The sequence below is a fragment of the Ambystoma mexicanum genome, chromosome 3p (genome assembly GCF_040938575.1).
Source record: "Ambystoma mexicanum isolate Mex_15411 chromosome 3p, UKY_AmexF1_1, whole genome shotgun sequence".
NCBI classification, from domain to species: Eukaryota; Metazoa; Chordata; class Amphibia; order Caudata; family Ambystomatidae; genus Ambystoma; species Ambystoma mexicanum.
In genome coordinates this window covers 376,678,445-376,705,731 of record NC_090925.1, presented here as the reverse complement: position 1 = coordinate 376,705,731, position 27,287 = coordinate 376,678,445, and the positions used below count along the sequence as shown (strand labels likewise).

General features: G+C 44.3%; 1 protein-coding gene across 4 annotated transcripts in view; it reads left to right on the top strand.

Annotated features, from left to right (window-relative positions):
- Nucleotides 1-27,287, top strand: part of PHACTR3 (phosphatase and actin regulator 3) — a 1,074,680-nt gene that overhangs the window by 636,798 nt on the left and 410,595 nt on the right. For all 4 annotated transcript variants that reach the window (XM_069651038.1, XM_069651037.1, XM_069651041.1 and 1 more), the window contains one exon: nucleotides 20,242-20,436. In XM_069651038.1, coding sequence (XP_069507139.1) covers nucleotides 20,242-20,436 — 195 coding nt within the window. The remainder of the gene's footprint in view (nucleotides 1-20,241; nucleotides 20,437-27,287) is intronic.

The following is a 27,287-nucleotide window of genomic DNA, read 5'->3' as shown; positions in this document are numbered from 1 at the left end:
TTATGTCTGAGTAGCCGCTGCTCATTTGCAGATGCCCACAACTATTGATGCCCAGGGTAGGGTCAGGTACTCAATGTCGAGTGCCCCAGGTGGTCCAGGATCCCTAATGTGCTAGATGTAGTATCCAGTGGCAGTATTCTCAGTGCCCCATTCAAGGTACAGCTGTAACAGGTGGTTCACAGGGGACTCAAGGGGAAACAACACCTTTAGCAGCCCACAACCTGGCCATACTGAAACCTTAAGTATCAACCAGGTGAAGTTTTAGGGCCTGTCATCAGTGAACAACCTAACATGATTGGATCCCCAAATTGTGTCAACTGGCTGAATACACCATGGCCCAGAGGGGTTCATGGTGTTTAGGCAGGTTGGGATTCCCTAGGTTGCTGAGCATCAGAGAATCCCTGGGTCTAAATGCCAAGGGGCCAACCAGAATGTCCAGCAGTGTCAAACATATACAATAATGCCCAGTGGCTACAGGTGGTGTCCAGTCCGGTGGTCGGTCATAATTTCGAAAACAAAAGGTCAAATGACAATAATGTCGAAACAATGTCGAAAAAAAATAAAAAATCGAATAATTTTTAAAATTTATTTATATATTTTTTGGGGGGTTTTGTGAGTAAGAAAAAGATTTAAAAAAAAGGGGGGGTTGGAGGGGGAACCCCCCATTTCGAATAAAAAAAGTAGTTAAAAAGAAATTCGATTTTTTATTTTTCGACATTATTTTTTCGCAAAAATGACTTTCGACATTTTTGCTTTCGAGATTATCACTATAAACCTTCCAGTCCAGCAAAGTCACGCATTATCTAGCAGAATCCAGCGACGAACAGTAGAGTCCCATGATAACCAAGCATGGACCAGCAATACCGCAATTTACAGTGAAGATCAGTCATGTTCAGTGTCCAGGTGGGTTTTTCACACCAACCACATTTTGCCACACTTGAACAATGATAAAAGCAGGGCATACCTTCTTCTGAACTTGACCCTACCTATACCACCGGTACCCACACACGACTCCTGCCGCCCAACATGACAAACATCACTTCCCACTTCCCTTGCATGGCGCTTCCACTCCCTTTAAGAAAAAGTCAATTTCAAGCCACGCCAACAATAACTGCTATGCCCAGTTAAATAATCGAGCAACCCTAGTACCAGCAAATAGAACCATGCTCATTTGAATGTTCTCTTCCACAAGCAAGGTTCCCAATGATTGCCATAAAGCATGCCAGTGCCGCAAACATGATACATATTTCAAAAACGTCTTTTTAATAAATTCAGAAGAATACTCTGCCTAAATAATGTTTATTTGAAACTGTGACAGTTGCATAGCTGTTTTTTTTTTAAAAAAACATTACCATTTTGAATCAGGGCACTCAGCAAAGGTGCTATTTTTTCATTCGAAATAAAACCTACTTTTTTCTTAAAGTGTAATAGTATAGTCAACATAAATAAGCAGTGTAAGTATGTGCTCTGAAAAAGTTTTTTTTTTAAATTTGTTTTATTTTTTTAACAAATACAGAAGTGAAAACATTCCAAAATATTAACATATGTAATATCAAAATGTGTGCACTGCGGTCTATCGTACGCTTCCTTTTAACATTCCCATAACTATTCCCCTCCCTCCAACTCCCACCCACTGGTCATGTCTGCTTCGCTCCTGTGCTGTAAGAGCAACATATATCTAACAATGAATAGCACCTTGCCTTTTCATCTGGGTCAAATCTCCTCTGTTTCCTCTATTACCCCATTAGTGAACAAGTCTTGTAGCAAGGCTTCCCATTCATTGATTCCCCTTGTCCTTGTGTCCTCCCCTTGGTCCCTCTCCCCCATCCTTTTCCAAGCCACCGATTAACCCCCTCCCCACCACACACCTATATAGGTCTTCACACCATTGCTCTATTCTCAGGCCCTTTTTGCCATTTCCATGCCATAGCAATCCTTCGTTTAGCAGGGATGCACCCCAGACCCTTTAACTTTGTAACTTGTTTGCGGCCTTTGGGACACGAAAAACAGCCCAAAAGGCAAGCATCCGGGGAAAGATCATCCAATTTCACCCCACCCTCCTTTCTGTAGTCTATTCGCCACCTCCCTCCAGAATGACCCCACCACTGGGCATGCCCAGAACATGTGTAGCATCCGTGCTTCTATCTCCTTGCACCTGGGACATCCTTGCACTTCTGCGCTCGGAAACCGAAAGATCTGCTGGGGTGTGATGTATGCCCTGTGCGTCACTAGCAGTTCTATAAGCTGCAATCACGCTTTTCGGTAAACCTTCTTGTGGTATCCTAGTATCCCCACCCATTGTACGTCAGTGCAGGCAGCCCCATTAAACAGTAGAAGCTCATGTATTCTCGATATGGTACCTCGTCCCTCTGCTACATCGTATAGGAATTCCACTATCGCGTGTTTCTCCATTAACCCGCTGTGTGCGGGCCACCTAGATGTAATCTCTCTCTCTTAATAGTGCTATACGTTAGATGTTGACCTGTGTGGATGCCCATCTGTCTTGTCAGCTCTGGGAAGGGTATAAAAGCAGTATCTTGCAACAAGTCCCCTATGGTAGCCACCACGCAGACCTCCCAGTAACTGTGTACACCCTTCTTTGCTTGAGTCAAGTGTGACGCCATTGAGACCAAAGTCGAGATAGCGTCTGTCAGTCCCATCACTGTCATGGCCCTGTCCCACACCTTCACACCCAAGGCCACTAAGTGTGACCAACTTCCACTGCAAGGCTTCCTGAACCACAGTAACTCTTTCAGAGAATAATTCTTGGATTGCAATATCATTGCTTACGGGGTAAAGGGAATTTGCCAGGCAATCTACTACGAATTGTAGCTGCCCTGCTATATAGTACAGTTCAAAATACGGGACCCTAAGACCCCCTTCTTCGTATGGCTTGTATAGAGTTGCTAACACTATCCTATTCCACCCATACCCCCACAAGAAGCCACTACAAATACCCTCCAAGGTCTTAAAAAAGGGTCTACTTATGCAAAACGGAACATTCACAAAAATGTGTAACAGCTTGGGTAGTCCTACCATCTTCAGCAGGGCCGCTCTTCCCACCATTGAGAGGGGTAGTTGAGCCCTGAACACCTTCTAGCGCCCGTTGCGTGTTACATTTATATTCCTCCGCAGGGTCATGGTACACATTAACCCCCAGATACCTGAACATGTGCACTTTCCATTGCAGAGCCAAAGTGTTATTGTCTGTTTTTTAACCTTCTGTAAATGAGATTTGGAACCAGCTGGCAAAGAAAACACTTATTACCTTCCGTCTTCATCAGTCTTTAATAAATGAAGGTAGACTGCCTTGCAGACAGAAACAACGGTGAAAGTTGTCATTTTCCCTTATCCCTTACAATAGAATAACCTTCATTGTGTTTCAAATGATTTTGGTGTGACTGACAGAAACATTCCACTGAGGACGGGTGCCTGGCGTGGCCAGCACCAATGGAAACATTTCATCTGATGGGGCTGTTGCTTTTCATGTTTTTTGTTCTTATGTTGTCGCACTAACGTAACCACCAGGGGGCACTTTCAGTCACAAAACTTCACTGTTGCAGGCGCTCCAGGCATTCTTGCTTTTTTCATAAATGCCTTGTCTGCTCCTCCTCCCCCATGGAGAGGGGCTTCCAACACGTTTAGCAGCCATGCTGGCAACTTCTGAAGCAGGGCATTCTGGGGGTTTCAGTTCAATTGAATGATTGACTTGTGGCTAGCTCCCCTCATTTAAATTTTTTGTGTCTCTCTGTTCAGGACTCTCATTTCTGTCCCTCTATCTACTGTGTTGTCTCATTTAAGTGTTGGATTTCACTGCTGTGGATTCTAATTTCCATATTTACTTGTGTTTGTTGGGTTCCATCCTCCTTTCTCTACCTACCTATTTTTGTTGGTTCATGCTGTTGCAGGCCCTTTTTTCTGCCCCTACAAGTGTTTGTTGGGTCATGCTATTGCGGACCCTCCTTGTGGTGCCCTCTTATGTTTGAGTCCCACTGCAGTGGACTTTTATTCCTGAACCTGCAAGTGTTTTATAACTCATGCTGTTGCAGACGTGTATTTATGTACCTACGTGTGTTTATAGTGTCATGCTATGCAAACCATCCTTTTGCATCTACATTCATTTGTTGAGTCAGGCTGTTGCAGATCCTAATTTCTGTGCCTGCTTGTATTTACCTGTAAGGGATCAAGAGTAAGACTCTGACTCAGTAACAAGTTTTTACTTGAATAGAGACTTTTATTATCAATACAAAAAGAAGAGTTTGGGAAATCCTACCCATTCTCAACTCTAAGAGGGATTTTCCTGCCTCAGCAAAACTAAGGAACGTCTGTGTCAGGATATCTAAAGAAAAAAGTGTTCTCTGTCCTGTGTCCAAAATCCTATGCTGACCCTCACACACTCAACTCAGTATAACGTGAAATGGGGATGTCTTTTAGCTTAATACCTGCAGCTTCTTTCCAAAGTTCAAAACACAAGTCTCTAAAGTGAAGGAAAGTAAATCAATAAAGTTCCACCAGAGAAGAGGCCTTCTCTTCCCCTAGATTTCTTCTGGTTCTTCAAATGTCACTTTTGTATATTCCACAATTCCAAGGGGGAGGCTCTTCCCTAGAGTTTTCTCCATTTACACAAAACTTTCAAATATACAGTTCTCTCTCTAGACCTCTGATGCCTTTTGCAAAAAGGGGTGTGGTTTTTCCCTTTCAGTCCACAATTCAATGAGGGAGGATCTCTTCCACTGAGCCTTCCCAGCTTTTACATAATGTATTCACATTTGGGGGGCTCTGCCGCTTTTCTCCAATAGCTGGTTTACTCTCCTGCGAGGGTTTCTATGATCTTGCTACTTGGGTGCGAGTCCCAGACTCGCTGAGCACCTGGTTTACACTCATGCTAGCTTTCCTTTAGTTTGCTCAGTATTTGAGTGCAAATCCCAAGTTTACACTCTTCATCAGCATTCACTCTCTGTCCAGGTAATGATATTCTTCATATATCGCGTCGCCAACCCTTTTCCAACGGTGTCAAATGTCCCCACTTCCTTATTTGGGCTTATACTTTTTTACTAATGGTACACAGCAGCCTGCTTTCCTCCCGCATCCCAACCAGCGTCGGGAGGACTGACTCGTTCAGTTCAGGTGTGCCATATTTCAATGTCCCGGCACCTGTCACTCCATTCCTCTTCCTTGTCTCAGTGTTATTCAAGTGGGGTGGGGGACGTACATAAGGTTGGTGATCAGTAAACAGTGGAGATTCTTTATTCACACTCCAATATGCCATACAAGAATGGGCAGAAGGTAAATGGCTATCAAGGAAACCAGGTAAACAATTATTCTGAGCTAATATCTTTACCCTGCCTCCCTGGAATGTGTCCTCCTCTATGTGGTCCTCACACAGACAGCCACGCCCAGGGTCAGAGTCGGGTAGCTTCTGCCTTTCCCTGGCCACATAAGAGAAGCTTCCCTCCAGGGAAGCAGTGGAGACATTGCTAGATTCGTCACACTATGCTTCACACATCCTCAAATTATGTTTTTTAGTTTGTGTTGCTGTGGACCCTTATTTCTGAGATATAAACATACATGTTGGGTAGCGCTCTGTGGACCTTTTAATTTGAGATCTTATTGGGTCTACAAGTGCTGCAGTATTACCCCCAGCTTTTTGGACATATATATACGTTTGCTAAGTCATCTTGAGAAAGACTTTTACTTGTAGGCCTGCATTTGTCATCTGCTGTGAACCTTGTTTTTCCTGTTCTCCAGTGGTTGTTGGTTATAGCATTGGTCTCTAGTGGTTGTTGGTATGAGCATTTATTTTATGCTTGCGTAATTTCTTTGGCCTATGTGTGCATTCTCTGTCATGTGAGGTGGGCACTCAAAATTGTCTTCATTTGGACCCATGTAGCATATGGGTGTTTATTTGGTTATGATAATTCTGGATTTTCATGGTGGTTCACTTTAGTGTATATTTCTACATGGGTGTGTTGGGTCATGCTCTGACTGAACCTCATTCTTCTATTGGTGTGCCATTTCTTATCACTGCAGGATCATGCCGATTGCTGATCCTTATGTGTGGGGACCACCTCATGATAGTGGGCCATGCTGTGACCTCCCTTCTTGTTTAGGGTTGTGTGAGGTATATCTTCGTGTCTTGGGTGTGAGAACCCTTAATTTTGGTTTTTCTGCAGTCTCTTAAGTTGGACCTTTATGCCTGGCATTAATGTTTGTGAATCTTTCTGTTCAGAAGTTACAATTTTTGCCAGAATAAATGGAATAGATTTCCAAGTGGGGTTCCGAGTCAATCCCTGGTTGTTATCACTGGGAATGTGCTCCGGGATTCTGGGCCATCAAGCTTCTTGTTTGCAGCAACTCATCTGGTGATGTGAAGTTGTGTGAACGGATTTGTTCTCCTTGACTAAGATGCAGCATCTGCAGTCTTCTGGCATATGGGTGTCCACCGTCTTCTTCTGTCTCCTTAATATTAAGGGTTTAAATGCACTCCCGTCTTAGAGATCAAGGATGTCAAGTGCCTTCCTAATGATGACACTCTACTGATTTCTGATTGTGCCCTTGCCTTTTTGGGTCTCAGTTGTCCCGGAAAAGAAAGCCTTAGGGTTGAGTCTGGTCCTCCCCTTTTTGGGGCATATGCCCCACTTAACGGGTTTCCTATGTGGAGAATCTCCCCGTCAAAGATTGCATTCTGCAGCAACTTATTCTTGAGTGCTTCCTAGAAAACTGGGATATTATCATCCCTCTTTCTGAAGCAGGTAGAATCTGGGGGTATTGCTGCATGACATAAGGCAGATTTTTCTGTTATGCATTATATCGCTTGCCGAATTCTACTCATGGTAAGAGATCCTCTGTAGAAATTAATGTAGTCTTCTGTAAGTTATTTTCATTTCCTGGTGCCCCGTAACATTTAATCACGTTTATCAATCCAGGACATTAGCTAGTTTCTTAGATATTGTAGAAGTATTCTCGGAAGTCCAGGGTTCAATTGTGGGTCATCTACTTCATAACCACATGAGGAGTTTGTGTGTGGCTCTAATAACATCCTTCGACTCTTAGGTTTATTCCCAGATCATACGGAAAAACCTATCCTCCGCTGCTGAGACTTAGCTTGTGCAGCATCTTTTGGATTAAATATCTCTAATTGTCCCTAAGGTCTACCTTACAGCAACAGTTCTTAGCATCTGGTTGGAGTTCGCATGAGAAAACTCAGTGATCTTATCCATGTTGGCCAATGTGGGGACACACTTCACTACCTCAGGTCTGCCTGTTAGTCTTGTTGTCTATTCAGAGGGTCTTGATGATCAGTGTCGGCGCCTTTCATTCACAAGAGAGTGCAAAGACCGTTTTTTACCAAATTATTTTTTGGGTGGTCAAGGTATGCATCAGTGCGGAGTGAGATGTCTACTTCATATGGAATATATCAGTTGCAAGCGAGTCTCCTAGGCTATAAAATCTAGCAGTGGAGCACTCTCATCAGGAATTGCCTAAGCGAAATTGCTGAACCTGGCTGGTTTTCTGGTTGTTTGGATGTATCTTGGTTGGCCATTTTCACAGAAAGTCCACATTTGTGTGGTCCCTGATTATGGCACAGTTGTTGGAAAAACCATACAGTTGAGGGGCAAATGTAATTCCGTAGGGTTTTTAATAAGGGAAGTTATGAATAACAGGGGTGCATTGCAAATGAAGCATATAATTATGTATTACCGGGTGCCTTGTCTAAACTTGTGGCAAAGGACCTATGTGACGTCATTAATCCAAGATGGCCGCTGCTCCAATTTATGAATCAGAATTTGATCTATAACTCCTATCAGAGCGATCCTACCAAATATTTTCTAAGGACCTTTTTTGTTCACTATGAAAACTAAATAAAGAAGGTCCTAAAAGGATTTGATATCTCTTATTGTTTAGATGTTCATTTTTCATGATTGCTAACATTTTTTCCTTCTATTTTGATACAGGTTCTGGTCATTTGAAAGAAAATTAGAAAATGACTTAAGAACAGTCAAAGTGTGAAATTTGATTCTTTCTTCCCATATAATCATTTTTTTCAAAATGTCCTTGCCTCCATAATGGACTTTTCCTTGTGTATCTTATGTCTAGAAAGAAATCTCCCCTGGTTAATCCAAAATGTCATGAAAAGGTTTTAGAGTGTATTAAGAAGAGATCTGAGTGCAACAATAACAAATACATAAGTCTATAATTAGGCAACTTAACACCTGAGAACTAAAAAATGAAAAAGCATCATGGCATTCCAAATGCTATAAGCAATGTATTCATAAGGCAAACATGGATCAAAGCAAAGGATTGAATGGAGAACAATTATGTGAGCCAAAGCCATCTTTCTCCAACCATGAATAAGAGGAGGAAGTAGAACAAAGCTACACTACAAATACCTTTGTATGACAGAAATAAACCTATCTTTTGGAATAAGGAAGGAAAAAGAAGAAAACAATTATATTTGATAGCAACTGATTCAGCAGACATCAGTTTGAAGAGAGCAGTACAACTGTCTAACAATGACACATTGAAGAATTGCCTTAGCGATTTTACAGATCTTGGTAACCCTAATGTAAGGGAATTTGCATATCACAAGCTATGTTGGAACACACATGTAGTGAATGTCTTACGACGCAAGTCAACACTAAGCGGAAAGATGCAGCCAAATTTACTGTTTTAAGAAGCAACAAATGTTGAATTTGCATCTTCAATCAGTGATTTTCTTCTAGAAGGCAACATAACAAAAATGGGGGAAATTGAAAAACTTTACAGGAAAATTGCAGCTAACAATGGTTTAGAAGAAGTACAGATGAAAACAAGAAAACAAATCAAAAGTTTCACTCTCTCATACAGGAGAACAATTTCAGGATATTGAGAAAAATATGAGAACCCTTATTGAAGCAGCTACAACTTTACACAGAGCCGTACTAACTTGAGAAAAATGGAAATTCACTGAATGCTTTGAAGAAGTGAATTTGGCAGATGTTGTTCCACAGGAAGTTGTTTTTTTACAAGTGGTGCTGTCAAGTACAGATGGATATGAAAAGTAATTCAGAAAAGCAGAATTCCACTGTAATGAACACGGCTCATAAATTGTCACAGATGTTTATATATGAAATGCTATCACCACAACAAGCTTCCTACTTGAGCACTTCTACCACATGGCATACCTGCGAAATTCCCTTACAAGTGGCAGTTCAGCTCATAATGCACACAGCTGCAAGCAGCAGATTCATCATTCAGTTTCTGCATAGCATGGAATCTTCTATAGATTCCACCAGAGTCCTTTGCCTTGAGACACGGATAGCCACAGGTATAATAAAATTCATGGATGAGTGTGGAGAATCTTACATTCCCTCAAAGTTGGTCAGAGACAGATTAGTCTACTGTGCTGCTGACAGCATTGCCTTCCTTGAAGATACTCTGTATGGTAAAGGAACTTTGCACAGTACAGTTATGGTGGTCCATTAGGAGAAGGAGGAGTCATATGCCCTAAGCCCAGTTGAAATATCAGAGCCATCATCACCACTGTAGAAAATTCCTCAGTCCCTGTCTGAGGTCATGTCTTGCAACATTCCCAAAGGGTGTAGACCACAGAATCCTGTAAGCAGTCAAATCACTGGTTATAAAGGGAGTAATACGGTTATTTAAGAGTCGGACAGGTTGAGAACCTACTTTGGATGATGGCGGGAGTCTTGCCGTTGAGTGATTTTCAAGACTGTTTCAATGAAAAGTTGCTGGACACTCATTGTAATCTCACTGAAAAAAACGAGAAGAGAAGAATGTCATACAGTTAGAACCACTCACTACAGTTCTGTCTTGGTCAGCTTACAATTCCATTATCAGTGATCTTCGAACTAAAGAAACTAGAGTGTGTGTACTCCTACTCATAGATGCCAGCCCAGCAAGCACACAAACACAGCTCACATTCATGAAGATGCTGGACTAAATAACAACTGTTGCCACCCCAAAATCAAAACAGTTGTAAAATGTATTTATTTCTTTCATTTGTAAAGCGCACATACAACCCGGAGGCATCGAGGAGTTGTTACAGACAAGTTACTTACAAACAAACAATCATGAGGGAGATATAATAGTGTAATACGGAAGACATAGTGATGAGCAGGCAGCATTTTAGGTAAACAACAAGGTTTTGAGGGCTTTTCGGAATCCCAATATGAAGGTTCGGCTTTTAGCGTGGGAGGCAGTGAGTTCCACTGTTTGGCTGCAATATAGTGAAAACTGGAAGCCCCGGCTTTGGCTCTTCTGACTTTGGGTTGGAGGAGTTGGTGAGCATACAGGGTTCTAGTTGGCCTGGATAACTGTGTTTTGGATATTTTCTGGGAGAGGTAGAGGGAGGGACAGCATTCGAGAGGCATTTATGGGTAATGGACGGTGTTTTAAAAAGGATACGCTCATGAATGGGTAGCCAGTGTACAGCTATCCAGGCTGCAGTAATGTGATCCCTCTTTTGTTTTTTAATAACACATTTTATTGGTTTTTGTAAGATACATTTACTGGACCATACCAGGCCAGCACATAATAACTACAACAACAGTAACATTCGATGGTAAACTTGCTCATGCAGATTGCATACAATACATAATATTGTTCATGGTGAGGTGTCCGTTGTATTGTCCATGTCTCGCCTCACATGCTATTGGGGCTTTAAAGTACAAGGGTTCATATGGTGTCTTCCAGCATTGCCATATCTTATCTGCCTTTTCAGGGCATCCTCTGGCTCTATACACTCTTCTCTCAATGGCTATGCAAATGTGTACGTCTGTAATCACCTGGTTTACCTGTGGCGGTTTTGCTGATCCCCAGAGTTGGGCTATGTTTCTTTCGATTATCGCAGTTGCAGTCATGAGGCATAGCTTTTCATATCTGGATTGGTCTATTTCGCTGTCAGCTCCCAGCAGCAGTAGTTTAGGGTCCCTGGGAATTGTTTGCCTTAGGACTTTCGTAAGGATATCACAGCACTGTTGCCAGTAATGGCTGATAAGTGGACACTCCCACAATATATGGAAGAAGGTTCCCTCCTCTTCAGGACAGCGTAAACAGTTGGGTTCTGTTATTGTGCCCCAACGGTATAAGGCCACTCTTGGGTAGTAGATCCTATGCAATATTTTAAGCTGGACGAGCCTTAGTCTAGTCGAGATGGCAGTTTCACGGGGGTACATTAGGATCTGGACCCAGTCCTCCGGCATGATTTCCCCAACCTCCCTCTCCCACTTCGTCTTCAGTCGTGTCAGCTCTGGTGTGGCAAAGGAAGTTATTACATTGTACATCACTGTGGTGACCTTCGCCTGGATATGGTCTGTGATTACATTACATTCCAGTGGGGTACTATATGGCATGTTGGAGAGGGCAGGGAGATGTTGTTGTAGTGCATGTCGAAGCTGTGTATAGTGGTATCGTTCCGACTCCAGAGAATAAAGGATAGAGTCAGATCCTCATAGGATTTGATGTTGTCGCTTTCTATGATATCTCCCACTTTTCCTATACCACATCTCACCCATGTGGGCAATTCCGGCAGTTTGGTTACCTCAGGGAGATTCCCATTGTTCCATAGGGGCTGTAACGGTGTGACCTTGTCTTCCCATCCCATAAAAGCATGCGACTCCCTCCCGATACGAGTTGTCTGTGTTACCATTGAACAAGCGAGTACATTAACCACTAGCTACCCACCTCTAACACACCCAAGGGGAAGGCTACTTATCAGAAATTATCCTCAGTGGAATTTTCATACAATTCTGTCTACCATCACGGTCAAAAAGTTATCTTAAACATATTTTAATCAATATTTACTCCAGACATAACAGTAAAAACAACATAAAAAGCCATATACAGTGTTCATCATTTACGAAAGCCGTAATGGACAAGATGGAGAGAAAACAACACTTCACACTTATGGCTGTAGTTCACATCACAATGTTTACAATCTATCAACATTGGTTATTTAGCGTGATGTTGGTAATAGTGTGACTGAATCACATAACTATTATACACAAATATGGTATAATGGCGTCTACAATCTGATGTGTTTCTGGGGCAAAGGGCAGCACTGTTGCAGTCAAAGGCTCGTCAGTAGTTTCCCAGGACCCGTCTTCAGGACGCAGTGAGTTAAGAGGGCGGTTACACTGTCACCATGACGCATATGTAGCAGTGTAGTCACCTATACACTGAATACAAAATTGAAGCAAATATAAGATTTACTCAATACCAGTAAAAACCTTTGTATCCGTAGTGTGAGTGTAATACAGAGAAGTAGCCAATTCGCTAACCTTATGGTGATTTCTTTTGGTGTGATGAGTGAGGCGATTGCACTCATCAATCTTATAATGGCGGCCGACAAGTCAGTCGAAATAGTAACAGCTGTAGATCAATACATGTTTTTAGTCAATCAATAATAATACAGGGTGTAGCCCATTCCGCTCGCCTCCTGTTTTCTTTTTGAAGTGCACCGTGGTTCCATTGTGGAATATTTTGAGTTGGGCGGGAAAGATCAGACCATATTTTGTTCCTAGTGTCTGCAGCCGTTTTTTGAGTGGGTCAAATGACTGGCGAGCTTTTTGCACCTCCTTGGTAAAGTCAGGGAAGAAAGCGATTTTCGATCCGTTGTAGGTGACGGACCCTCTCGATCTCGCCATCTGCAGCACAGCGTCCCTATCCCTGTAATTCAGGAATCTCGCTATGACTGCTCGCGGTGGTGCTCCTGGTGTAACTTTCCCAGTCGGGATACGGTGCGCACGCTCAATGGAAAAGAATTTGGAGAAAGATTTTGCATCATATATGTCTGCGAGCCACTCCTCGAGGAACAGTTCCATGCTCGCCCCTTCTGTCTTTTCGGGGAGGCCAAGTATGCAAATATTGTTACGTCTAGATCTCCCTTCATTGTCATCGATTCTTGCTTCCAGGATTTTTATTCTGTCTAACATTCCGGACATACATCTGTTGACTCCCGTAAGCTGTCCTCTGTTTCTGAGATGCGGGCCTCAGCTTCTCCGGTGCGCGAGGTCAATTTTTGTAAGTCGTGTATCAGCAGGGACACGTCAGCACCAATACTGTCCATCTTCTTCTCCATTGATGTTCTGGAGCTGGCAATGGCACTCATCACGTCTCTAAGGGAGATGTCGTCCTCCATGTTGTCAGATTCAATTGATGTCAGACGTTCTGGTGAGCGGGACATAGGTGTCGTTGCATACTGTTCGATCCTGCTCTGTGTGGAGGTTTTCCTTGGTTTATCTTTCCCCATGTTAGATCAGTGTCGTAGTGAGGCGGAGGGTCTGACAGGGTCGACACACAGGTGCTTTGCAGGGACCTCCGACTGTTGGATTCCGGATTTTAGAGCACCTCTGAGTCATGGCGTTTGATGCAGGGTAGTGTTGCGTTGTTTCGCAGAGTGGGACCCCACTGTAGTAGTGCTGCCTATGATAGAAGCATTCGTTACTTGCAGGATTGTATATGTAGCTGCTTTCTCTACCATGTCAACAGTTTTGTGCTTACACCGTCCACGGTGTCCTGTGCCGTTTGGTTCCCACCACAAGATGTACCCCGCACCTATTTGCGGGTTATCGGCTACACACAGCGGCAGGATCTTTCAAAGGGTTCAATTATTCCTTCTGTAGATTCATGCTTTCGAGCCTTGGTGCTCATTGGATTCTTCCAATTTGGTTCTCGAATGTTGTTCAGTGCTTCTTTTCTCTCCCTACCTCCAGCTGCATGCAGGCGCCTATGGTGGGTCTCTGCTCGTTACTGCAGGTTTGGTGGTGCTTGGTGGGGTTTGAGCCATAATAGTTGTGGTTGTCAGGCTGTGGTTGGGCTCCCAGCACCCATATACTGTTTTAAGGCAAGGTTCTGAGTATGCGGCTGCCACAGCTGGCTCTCTGCAGTTTAGTTGGAATGCCGATGAGATCTGTCCGGCAGCACATCTAGATGGTGTCAGCTGATCCTCTGGTTGCTCATGCACCTCGTGTCACCATATAATTGAGTTATTGAGCCCTTCGTAATGACAGGTGTACACTTTCACTCCTCTGTATCCTATGTCTCCAGTACAGAGGTACAAGAAAGGTCGTCCACCTCCGGTGCTGTGTTTTATATACCGGGTGTCTGGGATCGCAGTGAATCTCTGGGAACTAGATAGATTCCGCCTCCACCACCACGCTCCTCGTGGCTCCCCCTCCTGGCTGCAGCTTTGAACTCCTCTCGTGCAGGCAGGCATGGAGTTTCTTCCCCCGCAGGCGCTCTACGTCAGCCGGGGCGCCCGCGATCCTGCCACAGGTTCTGGTGGCTTGCTGGCTGGGACGGGCCGTGGCGGTCCCCCGGTCTTGCGTATCACCACAGAGTCTTCCAGGCCCCAATCTTCCACCTCGCTCCGGGAGCGCTCACGACCCGGACTCCTCCGGTCGTTGGTATCTCGGTGCAGCGGCAGGGCAGACTACCCGCCGCTGGTTCTCTGTGCGTGCAGGCGCAGGGCCACGCAGCCGCTCTGATGCACAATGATGGAGCAGGCAGTGGCGGCTGCGGCGGTCCCACAGCCCCAACACCTGCACAGTTCCAGGGTCCTCACATACGATCCGCCTCCCGTCGTCTTGCTGATGTTGCGGTCTCTGCCACTGGGAGAGGTTCAGCATAGTTGCGCGCCGTCTTCCATTTAGCCGTTATGCTCGCCGGCCATTTTGTCAGTCTTACGTGGCTTGAGTCAGTTCGTTTCAGGCAGTGTATCTGGAGGCTCCGTTATCGGATTCGGTCCTGAGCCAGACCGGTGAGTGCAGCATCATTTCTAGCGTCGCTGAAGCAGTTTCTGTCTTCCAAATTTATATTTACACCAGGATAATTACAGGATACGGCTGGCGGCACAGGAGCGACGCAAGCTCACATCCGCATCGCTCGTCTGTCGGCCAGGCCCCCCCAATGTGATACCGCTTGGAAATTTTCAGGGCGGCTCTGAGAGCATTGTTGTGTATTATTTGAAGCTTGTGTATGTTTTTATATGAAGTACCAGTGAAGAGGACATTGCAATAGTTGAGCATAGATGAAATGACTGCTCGAGCAGTTGTAAGGCAGCTCTCTGTAGTGAGAAAGGGTCTTGAAGCGTTAAGTAATTTGGGGTGTAGTGATTTAAAGGAATCCAAAATAAGGAATGAATTCATAACAAATCCAAAACAATGAAAAATAAGAATTTGTTTGGTAAAAATATATATGGGGTGGGGCTTAAGGCGGTAAAACGAGTTTGGGTGGGGTTTGGGTTGGGCTTTCAAACAAAGGAAAACGGGGGGGCTTGGGAGGTGGACCAAAATAAAAAAACTAATTGTCATTGTTATAGGTTTGCTATTAATTCATTCTGTTATTTGATTTGTTTAAATCACATGGAGCTGTAATTTGGTTGCATATGCTGCTGAGGAGGCACCCTGTCACTTGCCCGCCAAATGAGCGAATAAGTACTTAACAAAGTGTTCAAGTGATGCAGGATGTAAATCCCAGTTTGCAGTTTGGACGTATCTGATACATAAAATCATTGTGTCCACCATATGAATGTACAAAAGAGCAACAGGTTTTCTTGAGATTCTTTAGCCTCAAATGCTGACATTTTGGGCATCACATTCAAATTTTTCAGAACTGTCGCAACAAAATTATGGACTTATTTTGTTTCTTGGGAATCATCCACTTGTAAACATGTAAATAATTTCTTAAGCTTGGGTTCCAATCTTTCCTTGATTTCAAAATGCTCTTTGTAGAATTCATCGATTATGAACTACGCAAGTATGATAGCCTGGTTCCTAGTAGAAATGAAACAGCTTGAAAACAAACACCAGGACTTTCGTGAGTTTCAGAAAGGCAATTGGGTAGTAGGCAAGACAAAAGTACCCTCTTGTGCTTTAGGCTCAGATGAAGCTCTGAAACATCAGAACAGATCAATGAAGGCACTTGGTGGTGTGGTCAATATTACTCAAAATAAACAAGTCTCTAGCACAATTCTTTTTAGCCTCTAAGGAACTATCAAGGCGGTCTACAGAACCAAACGAAATTGTAGGAATCACAGATTATGAACGGTCAAACCATCACCACCTAACAGCATCCAAAGCAACACACCAAAAGGAAGATATTCAACGATCTACAACTCGTTCATGACATTGACTAATCCTGTGAATTATGATGGAAAAGAAGTCATCAACATCTCGACAATGGTAGTTTTTTGATGACACATCAAGAATGGCAGAAAAAGGTTGCCAAATGTACAACAGCTTTAAAGAAGAACGTAGAGAATCAGACAGTTGTAGCCTGTGGCCACCAATGCAGAAAATGGACCTTCAGCTGTGTAATAGAGCACTCACAGTTATTAAGACAAATTTATCAGACAATTTAGTGCAGTTGAAGGCAGATCATTCTTCACACATTTGCTGATTGCTTTGCAAAGTCAAACTGACATTGATCTACAGGCATGCTTAAGTAATTATTATTAAAATATTGAACATTTTCCATGAGAACCCTCCTATTGCGTTCTAAAACTAAAGATGAGTTAACAGCTTGACTCTCATGTAAAGCAATTCTGCATGCACAGAGGATGAAAAGAAGCGTGGTATCCAGTTAGAGAAATTAAGCCAATTCATCAGATGGAAATGATGTTGAAGACATTGAAAGCACACATGAGGAGGCAGACACAAAAATAATTCTCCACTCCCTTTATGTATCACGTCATCATGCTACTACCCTCCACATTTTTTCGCATCATACCAATGTTTTTGTCCTTTCACTGTGGTGGTCACTGTTTTTCCCATCTGACAGCATGTTTGTCACAGTCGTTGGAACTAATAACCAATGTGTGTGCTCCTGCTTAGAGCCTAGAAAAAGTGCAGGCATTTGTAGGCCATCAGGCTCTTTCAGGGTGTGATGTTACCGGGTGCTTTACGAAGAAAGGAAAACTATCTTTTTGGAAAGTTTTCAAGACTTCAGAAAAAGAAATCCTTGAAGGTTTGGAAAGACTTGGATGTCTAGAAGAATTTAAGAAGTAAAATGAATGATTGATAGAGGGATTCATTTGTCAAGTCTACTCGCCAGGAAAAAAGATTTCAGACACTGATCAACTGTGTTGGTAGATGTTCACAAAAAAGATGCAAAGTAAAAATCTGTCGCCAACAAGATCCTCTCTAATACCATACATTGTAAGGAATCATTACCGGGTGATGGAGTGGCGGCACGGTGAACAACAACCAAATCTCCCAGAGCCATCACAGTTTGGGTGGGAGAAGGCAGCTAATCAATATTCTTCTACTATGTGTATGCTTCCATGTGCACCACAATCAATCATACCGCTGGTACGGTGCGCATGCGTCAAAGGACGGTGTGCTGTGCATTGCAAATGCAGAGCTCAGTCACTAAGGTGCACAGAACTGTGTAAGTGTGGTGGTGACTAAGAGCTCTATGATAACGATTTTGTAGATGATGAAAGGAACTCTGGGACTCAGCAGATGCCCTATACAACACTAATTTCTCTGTTCAAATGTAAATAGCTATTGTAGTTGTAATAAATATATTTCAACAAGATAGTTGCAAATAAATTTGAAATGCTCTAATTTAGTGAGCATACGATCAAAGGTTTGTGATGAAGTTGCAATCATTTACAAGGTTATATCTCGGAAAATATAAAAGATATCAAAGCATTCCTTATATGAATTTTTCTTTTCATTTGATACTGTTTAACAAAAAACCTACTTAGCAAATATTTCATAGAACCACCCTAAAAACAGTTAATCTCAAAAAAGAAATTAGTATCTGTAACAGCGGCCATCTTGGATTAATGACATCACACAGGCCCTCTGCCACAAATTCAGACAAAACACCTGGCAGTACATGATTGTATGCCCAGTAGCCATACCTTCATTTCATTTGGATGCCTCTTAACTGGCTGAAAATTCAAAGACTCTATTAAGACTTTGCGAAGTAAAGTTTCCTGGGATTGACTTCAGTCAAGTCTTTAAACTGTCACAGGTCCCCAGACATCTGGGTTCGGTATTTTTTATAAACATACATTCTCTTATTTTGTTAAATAATCTCTCAGGTGGTTCTTCCCTCCTGGGATATTTTTATATTTCCCTAGGTGTAATACAGGCCCATAACCAGGGATTTACTGCTACCTATATCTTCATTTAGTAAGGAATGTGGCAAGGAGGGTTGACCAAAGTGTTTGGATAATAAGGTATGCTCATCAACTTCACTCCTAATCTTATTGAATCCTCACAATCCTTATGACCCCCCCTCCTCTTCCCAGCCTGTGGCTGTCGGTCTCTCTAGAAAGAAAAAAACCACATGGGAGCTCATTTTGCTCTGCAATAACAATTGCCCGCAGGGGCCGGTTATGTTTGCACTTACATGCAAACAGTTCCCCTCTGGGCAATGTTCGTCATTTGCACTGCAGAGTGCAGATGTGAAGTTTAAAGAGACAGCTCAAGTCTATTAACACCTTTGCTTTGCACTCTGCCGTCAAATAGAATAAACGCTGCCTGCCATGATTTTAATATGGAATCCACCTGCTGGAGCAAAAAGCAGCCAGTTGCGTTGCATTGGAAATCATTGCTTTTATGCCAGCCTGAAAATCCCATGCTGGCGTAAAACCAAGTTTTTTTTGAAGGCAGAGGGCAAACGGGATTCAGAAACATAACTCCCTTTCCAGCCCCGCCCTCTGCCTTCCAAAGCAATGCAAATTCCCTCTAGCGTGAAGGAAGGGAGGGGTAACCACATTACGCCTGTCTTTAGCACATGCATTTACGCTCCGTGTGACTCCCATGATGTCTTCTGCAAGGGGAGAAGTTGTAGCTGTATGTGAGGGATAAAGGGAAAAGGTCCACACTTTCTGGGAAAGGTTTCACCAGGCTCGTTCTGGCTGGAAGGGCGGCTGCATTTATTTAGGAAGGACGGTGGCGATTTAGGAGAAGTAGAGTAATATTAAGTACAAATATACCTTACACTCATAATCATTCTTTTCTCTGTGCATTTTTTACTGTGGTATTTGCAGTTTTTTAAGCAATCCACCTCCTTTCAAAATAACGCCAAGTGTCCTCAATGGGAATGAACTCTGCATTGGAATTGCTGTGCATTATGAATGTTTTATAGTTCTTTCACTTGGCAATTTCTGGCTTATTGCCTGAGCTACTGAGCTGGAATTGACTTGAAATTAGGACATGAGCCGTAATACAGCCAAGCCAGCCTGACCCAATGGACTATGGCTATCTAGGATCCATGAAGGCACAAAGGGGAGGAGGTGTGGCCTTGCCCCCCAGTGTTACCCTCGGAAGCCTGCACCAGAGTTCTTATGCTGGCTTGGCATTGAAGCAAGTCACTTTATCTCACATTACCTCCAGTTGTGAAAAAAAAGCAACTGTACAAGGGGCTGATCCAGATATAAGCTCCCGAATGGACCGCCCCCTCAAGACATCCTTCCTTCTGTAATCCAGTCGCAGCCAGACCCCCCCCCACACACCATAATATTCTCTCTTCAGCCACTCATGTTAGGGTTGCCTCTGCTGCAGTTCATTGTCTTTGTAAAGCGCTCTGCTGCAATTAAGATTTATGTTAGCGCTATACAGAATACCTAAAAGGAATATAGACACTTCTAAACAGTACAGGAGGTCTGGAGAAGAAATATGCAACTAGATTTCTTAGGTACTTTTGAAGGAGGAGGACGTAGCCTCGTCCATTTTCATGAAAGCAGTGTGAACAAGTACTGAACCTAAACCTGTGTGTGAGTTTTTACTGGAAGTTAAATAAATGAAGGGCATAGATATAAGGTTGGAGAGATGTTATGGTTCTCTATGATTGTGACCTACAAAATGATACTCTTTCTTCTCGGAAATCCACTTTGCCAATCCTGATCCCAGTGTCCCCCGGCGGAGGTCCGCATTGGTCGTTTTAATTACTGAAATGCAGAGAGAACCATGATGATGTCAACAGTTTTCTATGGTGATCTATTTCTCATCTTTATTAATAAGGCTGCAGTTTTAAATGCATATATGCTAACCCTTCAGCATAATAGAGTGCATGTATGATATTTCACTCAAAAAACATCCTGTCCTCGCCTGCAATCTGGCTTTTGTTTCGATGAATTGTTCTCCATTGAGAAGTGCAGTGGGGCCTAAAAGTGTATTCCTGCCTAAGGCAATGTATAACTCCCCATGCCTCCTGCTTACAAACCATGTCATGTATGTTACATGGACCTTACATTCTGTGGCCTCCATTTCTCTCCACCAGCAAGGAAGCATTCAACCGCCTCCGACGATTCGGAGAATGATGCCCCGTCGCCAGCCATGGGGAGGATCCCACAAGCCTTATACCTGTGTGAAACCACGGATTCCCCTCAGCGAGTCACGGAGCGGGTCCGGGCCCAGAGCCCCATTCCCCAGGCCCTATCAATGGCACAGCCCAAGCTGGTCTCCTGGATGCCAGGTGAGTTCCCTTTCCTTCTGGACCTTATGGAGGCCTTTACAGTACATTGTGTGCAGACCTTTTACTGTGGGGACCTACAGCTTCAATGCCTTTCATTCCTTTCCCAGACATAGGTTCTTGTCTGAGCTGAAGGTTCTTCATGCCCACAGGGCTTCTGGGCAAGAAGTGTAACCCAAGGAGCTAAATCTGAGATGGTGATAGTGTCGTGTAGAGCTGACCGCATGCATTGTGCGCAGGCCCACCCAGCTTCTCCACCATGCCTTTGCATTCGTCCTGTCAGCAACAAACAATTGCGGTCTGCAGACTGCGGGGGCCGGAGTGTGCTCTGGGCAGTGTGCGCGAGTCGGCATAACAGGTGGGGAGCACTGGGGACACAAAGCGGGAAGGTGGGTTCTGGGAAAGGGAGGAAAAGAGAGACCGACCTTGTGGGGGTAGGGGGGTTGGGTGCTTTACTGGGATTGCTGTGGATTCACAAAACGTTTCAGCTCAATGTCCGGGTGAAAAAACTTAAACCTTAAGACTTCTTCACTTCATCCCAGTGCTGGTTCTCGCATTCACTGACACTCACCAGAGGCACAGAGCCATGCAGTTTTTGTTCATGTTCAATATGGATCTACAGAATTGATTTAAAAGCAAAATGAAGTATGCAATCATTGAGACAGTTATTGGACTACATATTTCCGGATCTATTGCTGTGTGCACCAAAGGCTCCTGTGCAGGCCAATCGCAAACTGTGTAAAGGTGGGCAACATGGAAGTTTCTTCAGTGGTGCTCAGTAACGTATGCCTCTAGGTCACTTAACAGCTGCTTACTCTCCCTCCATGGTACTCCCAGCACTTATCCCCTCCCGCATCCCTTCTCTCTCTCTCTCTCTTTCTCTCTTTCTCTCTCTCTCTCTCTCTCTCTCTTTCTCTCTCTCTCTATGAACTTGCACGTTCTGAATGCTCACAAGGCCTAGTAGGTCTGCCTCTATCTCTCATTCTTATACTTACATTTGAATCCATGTTCCCTCCCTCTTGGTATGGTATTGCTTATTTATATAGCGCCTCTACATTCAAAGTGCTCAAGGAGGGTGGAAACAGGGCGAAAACAACAGTCGCTCAGAGCCCTTGGATTTCTGAGACGATAATAGTCTGCCAGGCAGAAATAAGTGTGCAAAAATGCATTAACAGTTTGGATACAGCAAATAGGCCTATCTGCGATTCTGTGGTTTTGCTGGTGCAATTGAGGAGGGGATGAGACAAGGGAGAACAGACAACGATCTTCAGGCGTGGTGTGTACGGATCATGCAAATTTGATTTTTGATTTTTTACATTTGTAAAGTACACCAAACGAAATAAACCGTATATCGGCGCAGATGACACAGCTAAAGGTAGATGCGAAAATAGAAAAGGATCCCAGATGAAATAGGACCATCTACCTAAAAAGGAAGGTCTTCAGTGCCTGGCGAAATTAAAGAAGTGAGCTCATAGTTCTTAGTGATAGCGGCAAAGAATTCCACAACCTGGGAGCAAAGACGGAGAATCTTCTGTCACCTCTGGTTCTAAAAGCCGAGTGAGGGATGGTTAAGAAGTGTCTATCGCAAGATTGCAGTTGTCTCGTGGGTTGATATGGCTGTATTAGCTCTTGTAAGTACAAGGGAGCAATGCCATTAACACATTTATAGACAATACAGGCTGTCTTGAATTTAATGCGATCATCGACTAATAGCCAGTGCAGCTTTCGGCGAAAAGGTGAGACATGATCAGTTTTCCTCAGCCTAAATATCAGTCTAATGGCCGCATTTTGCGCCCTCTGAAGCCGCTGAAGCTGTTTGGTAGGAATACCCAGCAATTGACTATTGCAATAGTCTAAGTGGGCACTGGTAAGAGCTCCTACCACAGATGCGTGATCTTTGGTTGGTATGTAGGGAAGTGCTTGACATAGCATTCGGAGGACGAAAGTGTACTGCTTTGGTCTGAGCTCCCACCTGAGCTTCACAGCCCAGGTCTTCTTGCCACATACAACCCACATTTTTTACTTTGGATACACATTTAAACTCTTGCCCGAGAGTGATGGAATAGGCAGCTTCTTAGCTGCTAACAACTGATTTTTTTGGTCCAAATAGAATGTATTCAATCAAATACACAGAAGGTCACAGGGAGGGGGGATAAGTGCACCAGGTTGGTTGAGACTGGGGTAAGTAAAGAGAGAGCCATTCTCATGGTCATTTATCAAGTGCAGTGTAGGGCCTTGAGGCAATTGCGAAAGAGGGCTGGCGGGGGTGCCGGGACCTGTGAGACTCAGAGATGCACCAGGTGGCCAGTCTGCAAGCTGTAAGGAGTTGGAGGGAGTGCAGGAAGAACAGAGAAACGAACAAAAGAACTAGGTTAGCAGGGTAGAGGGAGAGAGAGGAAGAGGAGAAGAGGAAGGTCTTGAGGAGTTTCCGGAATGTAAGGAGATCCAACTCAAGATGGAGGGCAGCTATTCCAGAGGATCCTGCTGAGGATAAGGATCTCACTCTAAATCTCTGCTTGGAGAACTGGTTCACTCGCAGAAGGTTGGAGGTAGATGAGCAGAGGGCTTGTGAGGGACAGTATTTAGGTAGGTAGCGTTGCAGGTAGGTAGGTCCCATGCCCCAGTAAGCCTTGTGAACAATGCAAGGGTCTTGAATTTGACTCTTGCAACCACAGGGAGCCAGTGAAGGGATTTCAGCGCCGGAGAGAAGCGGTCCCTTGGCTTGAGGGGCTTGTTGCCCTGTGGATGCTTTGAAACACAATTTGATTGATGTATCAATGCACAATAAATAAATACAGTAAATGTGTGTAAGGGTGTGCAACATACAACCATTATACATTCAGTCAGCCTTCCAAATGGCAAGACAGGCTCACCATTCACGTAATGTGTTAACATCCCTAAATTTCCCTTACTGAACCATCTCTGAAGTGATTTACAGTCCTACTGCCATGCGGGGAAAGAGATTACCACCCATCAGAAGGTAAGGGTTCACATGAAGCACATCTAGTATGCACAAATTAGCATGACACAGTTCTCCCCGCTGAATCATTTGCCCTGACAATTTAAGCAGATGAACGTATTCAGACTTAGTGGGCCACATTACGACCCCAAGGGTAGCCGGCTGCCGCCAGTAATGATTTTTTACCGGGGCCCAGAAAAAGGCAATAACCGAGTCATGCCGACCTTGGCGGACCCGGTAAATGCCCTTTTCTGGGCTCTGGTAAAAATTAATCCCCATTCCCATTTGAGCTCAATGGGAACGGGGAGGATGCTAACAACGGGCCCGTTAATGACGGGCCAGTTGTTAGCATCCTCGTCTGCTAGCGGGTCCCGCTAAGGACGCCTGGTCTGACCAGGCGTTCCTTAGCGGGACCCGCTGCAGACCTCGTGATAGGGTGGCCCTTACAGGCACCGTTCATTCCGTGGCCGCCTGGGTCGTAATGAGGTCCACTGTCTCTTGCAGAGAGAGGCATCAGTTTCTCACTGGGTTTTTTTCTAACGTTGGATAAAATCTTTGATGTTGCCCCTGCTTTTACAACATGGACAACGTGTGTCATTTTGAACTGAGTAATATTCGTATGTGCCTCAACTTCACTCAGCCGAGCATTTTAGTAGACTGCATGTCTAGTGCTTTCTGTGTCTGTGCAGTCCCCATGAATGAAAGATAAGGGCGGTCTTTCTTCTTCTTGCTGATAGATTCTATCTATCAGCGGTGATTAGTGAACACTGAGGGTTGAGCCTCATTACTCCATCTTCTCGGGGTGAGCATGTAGCTGTGGGTTGGGATTCTTCTTGGTTTGTGTGGACTTGCCACAGCAGGGCTGGTTTCGCAGGGTCTTCTCCGTGATGGGCCGCGGGTAGAATCGAGGGACAGGCAGATGAAGTTCTTTGCCCAGGACCATCGAGTTTAGTCAAGTGGGGAAGCTGAGAGCAGTACTCGGGTCTCCTGGCTCTATCTGCAACTTTAGCACTAGACCCCCTTCTCCTCTTATACCTACTGTAGTGTAACCCCAGTCTCCTTTACTACTCTCCATTGCCTTTCGAGGCGGTCTTTGGGTTCACGCCAGCTGTTCTCGATAGGCTTCCTTACTCCTCTTCCAGATCGTGCTCTGTCACTGCCTGCCTTGCCTCTGTTTACTCCCAGATTCCTTTACCCTGAATGCAATTCCCAGTAAGCCCCTCTTCTCCCACGTAATCCCCATACCTTTCCAAAAGACTTCAACCCAAACCCCTCAAGCTCACTGACGTCCCAAAGCCAGGCGTGGGCCCTCAAGCCTTGTGAGTTGAACCCAGTCTCTCCTCCATCTGCCTGCGCGCCTCCAGCTTACTGCTCTAGCCCGTAGCCACAGCCCTTCTTACATTCCCCTTTCTCTGTCTATTAGAAGAGTCAGTGGTGGCTATGTGCTAGGGGTGCCCTTTTCCGCTAAGGAACCAGGAAACCTGGCTCATTTGCCTGCCTTCCTCACCTGACCAGACTAGCTCATCACAATCTCTACTCCTACCATGAACTGCCAAGATGTAGAGGGTTTGGAATGGGCTCACCGCGAGTCTCACAAGCTCTACAAATAGTGCAACCTTACATTTTCAAAGCTATCCTTAGTTTTTGGTTCATATGTGCATGTACATGTCTCATGCATCTTATCTGACATGGTGTTCCAGAACCCATTACTTGCATTGCAATATGCCACGTTGTAAAATGGTGCAAGTTGCTTTTAATTGCACCACCTTATTATATGGCCAACATGGAAATGCTGCTGTTGCAGACTCAGCGCGAGCGTGCTGTGAGTTCACCTTGTGGCAGGGCGTCAAGAAACATGAGCCCTGTAGCTCCTCAGTTCCTGCGGGGCCCAGCTGCCCTTTCTTGAACTTGATATGCTGCGGGGCAATAAAGAGTGGGCCAAATGGAAGCTAGTAAAATGGCACTGGACACTCGCTCATAGTAGCTTCCTGTTGAAAAACCAAACAACGAATCTTTTATTCGAAAGCCGTTTCAGAAAAGCTAAGCGCTTAATTTGTGTAAGAGCCAACTATGAGTCTAATAACTGAAGCCACAGCCTGGAAGTGTCCCCTAACCATAGGTCGAAGTGGGCGGCAGCGGTCGGGAACGGTGTCCTATACTTGTTATTTTTAAGTTTCACTGTTCCTATACTTTTATTTTAAAAAGAAACCGCTCTGGAATGGTTTCGTTTTTTAAAAGTGTAGGAAGAAGTTGAAGCTTGCACTTCAGTGCACTGCACTGACCATTCTCTTAAATAACAGGTGTGTTTGTTTGGGGGTTTGGATTGCGCGTGGGAGGGGGCACAGTTATGAGGGTTGTGGAGAACGGGGGCAGACCAGCAGGGGACCTAGTTCCACTACTTCTTTTCGTACACTTCGACCACTGCCCCTAACCCAACGCTGATGCCCAAAATGTTACTGTGGATTGTCGACCAGTTTTGAACGAATACTCTCAGCTGAGTATCTTGGTATTCTCAATGATGTATGCATGGTGGTCACAGCAAGTGAGCGCAGGCATGTGAGCCTCCTCACCCAGTGGGTCTGCCATTAGCTCGTATCTGCTAGAAGCCCCTCCCCCGGCCGCCTTCGTGGCACACTGTACCAGGCTGTCAGATCAAAGGCTACATAAGAAAGGATCGAATGCACCTATCATCACAAGTGCGGAATTCTACACGATGGATTATCACTATAACAATATGTAATGAACTCATGTGTGTTCAGAAATGAGCTAGCATGTGATATAATGCAATGGAGAAAGCACATGTCTCCAAAAGTCTTTTCTTTATATCAACTATTTTAAAAGGTAAACAAATAACCCCCATAAATCCTGCCAAATAGTTAAAGTTCGTGACATATAAAGTGTTTAGTGCAATGAATACAATATGCATGTTTACATCTTATATCAACAATATCCAGGATTTTCAAATTAATAAGAATGACAACACTATTCCAACCGTTTGTGGCGTAACTTGGTTCGCCAAAAGCATACGTCTATCAGCTGAATACCAGTATTGATATGTTTTCCATTGCACCCCATCCCTCTAGGGAAGAGTCTGTTGTTACTATGGTCACATGTGCTAGAGGGTGAAATGGAGCCCAGTAGACAGGTTGGAGTGCATTTTCCACCACAGGAGATCCTCCTTGAGAATTGCAGGGATCGTTATTCTGTCCGATTTGGGATCCTGTTTCTTGATCCCAAGCAGGAGACCTAACCGATGTTGATGCCCCACACTGGCGCGCACTCCTTTGCTAAAAAATGCTTCACTGCTGCCAAGATATCCTTCCTCCTCTTATTCTGGCTTGCTCTATGTCCCACTGGAAACCTATGGAGGTAATCTTCTAAATGGGCATCAGCTCCCACTTCTTGGTGTTGATTGAGAATCCCAAGTCGAAAAGTATGTCGCTTAGGGCCTGTGTCTCTTTTTGGGGAGGCACCGCCCTGATAAGTCAATCGTGAAGATAGGAGTAGACATGCTAACCCCTGTTCCTCAATAAGCTGGCTATCACATTCATAATCTTTGTGAAGACTCTTGGCAACGAATTAAGACCAAATGGGAGGACGTTGTTTTCGAAATGTTTCCCCATGACACAAAATCTGAGGCATTGTTGATGGGGATGCCAAATTGGTATATGCAGGTAAGCAAGCATCCTTCAGGTCCAAAGCACATAGTCATTCTCCTGCGCAGAGAGACTATGCAATCTGAGCAGGAGTTACCATCTTGAATTTTTCTATGGGTAAATAAAGGTTGAGGATCGATAACTCTCGGCCCTGCCTGGTTCTTCTTGTGTATAGTGAAGATCCTGGAATAAAATCCCTTGCCCCTGTTTTGCACAGGGACTCTTTTTACCGCTTTAGA